Genomic DNA, 6,331 nt, shown 5'->3' with positions numbered 1-6,331 from the left:
CCCGGAAAGACGATCCCCCCCGTGAGTGGGACCCCCCGTTAGGCCTGGAGGACTGGGGTCCCCCCGTAGGAGTGGGACACCCCCGTGGGAAGAGTGGGATCCTCCATAGCAGTGCTCCCCCGCGTGGAACAGGGACCCACAGGATTGGGACCGCCCCATAAAAGTGGGACTCCCCCTGTAGGACTGGAACATACCCCAGAATGGCATCGAGACCCCCACTTATGGAACTGGGACACCCCCCGCCCCATAGGAGTGGGACCCCCCCATGGGGACTGGAACACTCCCTGACATGGAACTGAGACCCCTACTTGTAGAACTGGGACCCCCCCTATAGGAGTGGGACCCCCCTGGGGATGGCATTTCCTCATGAAACCATGGCCACTTCCCGTGCTGTTGGGACACCCCTTAGGAATGCCCACCCCCATGAGACCCTCTCCCCACAGGACTGGGTTCCCCCCCAGCAAGGAGCTGAGCCCCTTGGTGCCACACATGGGCCCCTTGGTGCTGCATGAAGACCCACCCCCCAGTCCCTCTCCCCCTGAATTTTCTGACTCCCTTCTTTTCTCCTCAGTGGTCAGACGACAGCAGGATGGGGGTTTTTTTAAGGGCCCCCCCTACCCTGGCTACCCCTTCCTGATGCTTCCTGAGCTGGGCACCCCGTACCTCTCCAATGGAGCCCTGTCCCCTGGCGGCGCCCGCACCGTAAGTGTCATCCCCCGTCAGCACCTGGGGGCCGCTCGTGCAACAAAAATGGGAAGAATTTGGGGTTTGTTACCTTTTTGGTCGCTTGACCCGTTCCAGGCAGTGCTCTTGTGGTGAATTTGGGGTGCTACGGGTGAGTTTGGGGACTTTGCATCGTGTTTAGTTTCTTTGGTTGAGTTTGAGTTCTTTGGTTGCTTTTGGGTTCTTGGGCTGCACGTGGGGCATATGGTTGAGTTTGGAGTCCTTTGGTTGAGTTTGGTGTCTTTTGGTTGTGTTTGTGGGGTCCTTTGGTTGAGTTTTGGGTTCTTTGGTTGAGTTTGTGGGGCACTTGGTTGAGTTAGGGGCATTCGTTTGAGTTAGGAGCATTTAGTTGAATGGGTGAGGTCCTTTGGTTGAGTTTGTGGAGGCCTTTGGTTGAGTTTGTGGGGCCCTTTGGTTGAGTTTGTGGGGCCCTTTGGTTGAGTTTGTGGGGTCTTTTGGTTGAGTTAGGGGCATTTGGTTGAGTTTATGGGGTCCTTTGCTTGAGTTTGGGGTCCTTTGGTTGAGCTTGTTGGGCATTTGGTTGAGTGTAGGGCATTTAGTTGCATTTATTGGGTCCTTTGGTTGCGTTTGGACTCATTTGGTTGAGTTTGGGGTCCTCTGGTTGAGTTTATGGTGTCCTTTGATTGAGTTTGGGTCCTTTGGTTGAGCTTGTAGGGCATCTGGTTGAGTTTGGGGCATTTAGTTGCATTTATTGAGTCCCTTGGTTGCGTTTGGGGTCCTTTGGTAAGTTTATGGTGTCCTTTGATTGAGTTTGGGAACTTCTGGTTGAGTTTGGGTCCTTTGGTTGGGTCCAGTCCCCTGCTGCCATGCGCAGCCCCGAAACCTGACCCCGGGCTGCACCGCCTTTCTCATTGAAAAGCGCTCCCTGCGACTTCCTAAAGCCCTTAATGGGCTGACATTGTCTGGCCCCGCTTTGGCGTTTAGAAAACTGATTAAGCAAATTGAGCGAGCACTGGAGGGGGAGAGCAGCCCGGCCCTCTCCGGCATCCCGTGCTGCTCCCAACCCTGCACACACCCCAACCCCAAACCCAGTGTGGGTGACACCGGATGGAAACCCCATGGCTTGGGGTTTTTCTGTGGGGACTCCGTGGAGTGGTGCTTTTTGCCTTTTCCCTTCGTTTTTTTCCTTAAAAGCAACAGACAGGGCGATGCTGAATGAACCACATGACTTTGCTGCAAGGAAGGAAGAGGGGATTGGGGTTTGGGTTAGGGGCCTGGCAGTGCTGTGTGGGGGCAAACCCACATCTCTCTGCCCCATAACATTAAGTGTGTGGAGGGACGATGCTGTCACACACCCAAGTTGGGCACATCCGTGGTGCTGCGGGTGTCGGGTGTGGGCGCATCCCTTTGCCTTGCTCCCAAACTGCCCACCTGCTCTGATTGCTGGGCGAACCAGAGCTACTGGAGGAATTTGGCTTTTTGGGGTATTTTAGCCCTTTTTCCCCACGATGGGGGTGGGAATGGGACTGCCCTGTCCCAAGCCCTGTCCCCATCCCGTTGCTGCGGCGCTGGGTCTGTCCCGTCCATTTCTGGGAGAGCAGAGGGGGTGAGCCCTCGGGGCTCCGGGAATCGGGTCAGGTTTGGGGCTGATTTCAGCTCTTTTGGGAACTGTTCCCGGGGACGCTCCCGCTCGCGGGCTGCCCCACAGAGGCAGATCTGTCTGCAAAAGCAAATATCTGCCCTCGGCCGCGCTGCCAAGAACAATGATCCAACCCCGGCTCTTGGCACGGGGCTGCGCTGGCGGGATCCGGCGCTGCGCTGGGGTTTGTGCCGCGCAGGATTCTTGCCGGCCCCGGCGTGGTCGGGTGCTGGGCACCAGAGGAGTTTGGGGGTCTTCCCCCCACCTGGAGGGCGCTGAGCAGAGCGTTGGGGTGCTGCTCTGCTGTACCTCCCGAGCAGCACCTCGCGCTCAGCCCTTGGCACACAATGGGCCCTTTATGTCTGCTCCTTAATTATGCTCTTCGGCTAATTACCCCGCGTGTTTTTTTTTTTTTTTTTTGGCTAAATGAGACCTACAGGAGGTTTCCACTAAAATCCTCCGCCCCCTCCCTCCCTTTTCCAACACGATTCCCAAATTAAAGCAATGAAGTAAGTGCTCCGGGCGACTCTCATAAGACCTGGTTTTGTTGGGGGACTTAACGCGCATTCATCATCTTTCTGGAATTCCGAGCAGCTGCTTTTCATTAGCGTCCCTTCCTTGAAGTCGCGGGCGGTAGCGGGGAAAGGAGCGGGGAGCAGCGCCCGGCGCATCCCGGCTGTGGGGAAACGGAGGGGTATGGGGCAGATGGAGGGAGGTGCTCGGCCCCAGAGCTGGGGGAGGAGGAGGAGGAGGAGGAGGAGGGAGGAAGGGGATGGCCGTGGTGTGTGCCGTTTTGGGGTGTTTGTTGGAGGGACGTGTGCGTGCGCCATGGGAATCCTGAATCCTGGGAATCCAGAGCACCAGGATCCTGAGCCCTAGGGAATCCTGTATACTGGGAATGTGGGGCACCTGGAATCCTGAGCCCTAGGGAATCTCAAATCCCGGGAATCGAGAGGACCAGGAATCCAGAGCCCTAGGGAATCCTGAATCCTGGGAATCTGGAGCACCAGGAACCCTGAGCCCTAGGGACCTTGAATCCTGGGAATCCCAAATCGTAGGAATCTTAAACCTTAGGAATTCTGAACCCTGGGGATCTTGAATTCCAAGAACGCCAAGCCCCAGGAATCCTGAATCCAGAACCCCAGGAATCCTGCACACTGGCATTCTTGAACATCGGGATTTCTGAAGCCCAGGGGTCCTGAGCCCTGGGAATCTCAAGCTCCAGGAATCCCAAATACCTGGAATCCTGATACCAGGGAATCCTGAGCCCTGGGATTCCTTAACCCTTGGTGTATTGAATCCCAGGAGTCCTGAATCCTGAGAACCCTGAACCCCAGGAGTCCCAGGCGCTGGGAACCATGAACACTGGGAATCCTGGATCCCAGGAGTCCCACACCGTGGCATTCCTTCAGCTGAGAGTCCTGAACCCAGGAACCCCAGTCCTGGGGAAACCTGATCCCTGCGAATCCAGAGTCCAGCAAATCCCACCCGCTGGGAAGCCTGGCCCCAGCAATGCCATCAATCATGCACCCTGGGAATCCCACACTCTGGGAATCCTGAACCCTGGGATTCCCAAACCTCAGGAATGCTGATGTGGGACCGCTGCTGCGGGCAGGGGCTGTGGGTTCAGGTGCCCCTGCTGCTCCCATGGTGCCGCGCTCCCTGTTCCCAGCTATAGCATCCCAGAGCAGAGGATGCGGAGACGCCGTTTCCAGAGGTTCTGTCCCTGAAACCCAGAGCTGTGGGGCAGGCTGAGGCTCAGCCACGCTGCTCTCAATGTCCCCATCCCTTTCGGTCCCGCAGATCAGGACTCCAGAGCCCTCTGCACCGCGCAGCGCTGTGGCCGCGTGAGCGCGGGGTGAATGAATGGAGCCATTCACGGGGCTGCAGACAAAGCCCCAGGGCGGCGGGGAAAGCTTGCTGCCACTGAGGTTTTTTTGAGGGGGGGGAGAAAAAGTGGTGTCTGGGGGTCTGGGATGTGTGTGTGGGGCTGAGGCCGTGGGGTGCTCAGGCACTGTGCTGCCCCGCGATGTCCTGGCGATGCTCCGGATCCCGGCACAGTGTTCTGCTTCCTCCCGGCTCCCTGTGCTTCCTCTGCTGCCTTCCTCCTTCTCCTCCTCCTCCTCCACTCACCCCCAGTGCCATGGAGATAAGGTGTCCCCTGGAAAACCTACTTTCCTCAAAAACTGCATCTCCTGTGTGCCAAACTGGGTTGGATTTACCCCAGCCGTACCCAGTGCTGGGAACTGGGAGCACTGTGGGATTGGAGCATCCCACCCCAGCAAAGATTTTTGGGGTTCCACAAAACACCCTGTGCAACCCAATGTGCTCGTGCCGCGCCATCTCAGAATGTGTTCTGGGGGAAGAAGGGCCGAATTGGAGGCATTTGGGGGCAGTCAGACAGCAGGGGCTTGTTGTATGGCGGTGCTGGCATTGAGAAGGGGATGGCATGGGGGCAGTGGCGTGGGCTGCGTCCCAGGGGATGGATAACACAGCACAGAGCTTTCACGTTGTGCTTCCCCCTCCGAAACCTGGCAGGTCAGGGCTGGCTGGGCCCCAAAGCGACCTTTTCTCACCCAAAAGGAGAGGCTGTGGCAAGTGAGCTGGGGCTGGTGCTGCTGGGCCGTGCAGCTTTGGGACACAGGGTGCGTGGTGCCAGCACAGCAGGATGCAGGATGTACGATGCCAGGACATGGGGTTTGGGATGTTGGGATGCTAGCACATCAGGGTATGGGATGTGCATTGTCAAGACACTGGGATGTGGGATGCGTGATGGTAGGACATGGGGATGTTGAGATACTGGGATGTGCGACGCCAGGATATTGAGATGTGGGATATGAAATCTGTGATGCCAGGATATTGGGTTGTTGGGATGAGTGATGCCAGGACATCGGGATGTGGGATGTTGGGATTCCAGTGTATCAGGGTATAGGATGCTCAATGCCAGGATATTGGGATATGGGATGTTGGGATGCGCAGTGATTGATAGGACATTGGGATGTGGGATATGCAGTGCCACGTGTGATGTGGGATCGATGTTGCCAGGACATTGGGATGTTGGGATGTGCAATGCTGGGACATCGGGATGTGTGATCTGCGATGCCGGGACATCGGGATGTGAGATGTGTGATGCCGGAACATCTGGTTGTGGGATGCTGGGATGTGTAATGCTGAGACACTGGGACGTGGGATGTTGGGGTGCCAGGGCACCACAGCGACAGGAGGCGGTCAGAGCGGGATGCTGAGCTCTGCAGCACTGGGCTGCAGCTCTGGGACACGCAGCACCGGGATGTGCCGACGTTCCCCGTTCCCTGTGCAGCATCTGGGGTAAATCCACCCAAGTTTGTCTCTGGCAGCGCACGGAGATGTGATTTTCGGGGGAAGCTGGGAGGGGCCATCCCGGGGGACGTGGTGCTGGGGTGCGTTGCACTGAGATGTGCAGTCCGTGAATGGGCTGTGCTGGGATCTATGGTGCTGGGACACAGCGCTGGCACATGTGACAGCGGGGTGTGCCACCCCCTCCCCGCCACCACACAGTGGGGCTTTCCCCCACCCCCCCCTTTCCCAAGGAAAACATCTCAGCCCCGCGCACGCAGAAGAGGAGAGGAAATCCGCTCATTAAAGCCCCTAATTGGGCATTAGGGGATCCCGCAGCGCTCGCGCCTCCTCCCCGAGCACACTGCGGCCACGCGGCACAGCCCCCCCCCAACCCCCTGTCCTGGGGACAGACAGACAGACAGACAGACACGGACAGATGGGAGGGCTCACAGCGGTGCTGCAGCCTGGCAGGGAAGGGGTTAACCACCCTGGTTTTAATTGGGGAGGTGCTGGGGGGGGAGCTGGTAACGAGGAACCAGAACTTGCTCTAATCTCTCTGGAATGTGACCGATTTTCAACTATTTTCCTCCTTTTTTTTTTTTTTTTTTTTTAATAGCTCCAATCTGCGCTCGCGGCCCCGCGCGTGGTGGTACAGTGGGAGCTGTGTCCGGGGTTGGGGGGTGGGAGCAG

The 6,331-nt window shown here is 57.7% G+C and overlaps 1 protein-coding gene across 1 annotated transcript in view; it reads left to right on the top strand.

The window, feature by feature from the left end:
• TCF7L1 (transcription factor 7 like 1) overlaps window positions 134-6,331 on the top strand; it is a 16,124-nt gene continuing 9,926 nt past the window's right edge. Inside the window, exon 1 of the mRNA XM_021374982.1 lies at window positions 134-702. Within this exon, the coding sequence (XP_021230657.1) occupies window positions 367-702 (336 nt within the window). The 5' untranslated portion in view covers window positions 134-366. The remainder of the gene's footprint in view (window positions 703-6,331) is intronic.

Source organism: Numida meleagris, chromosome 21 (genome assembly GCF_002078875.1).
Source record: "Numida meleagris isolate 19003 breed g44 Domestic line chromosome 21, NumMel1.0, whole genome shotgun sequence".
Taxonomy (NCBI): domain Eukaryota; kingdom Metazoa; phylum Chordata; class Aves; order Galliformes; family Numididae; genus Numida; species Numida meleagris.
Note: the sequence above shows the minus strand (reverse complement) of the source record. Positions and strands in the feature narration are given on the sequence as shown.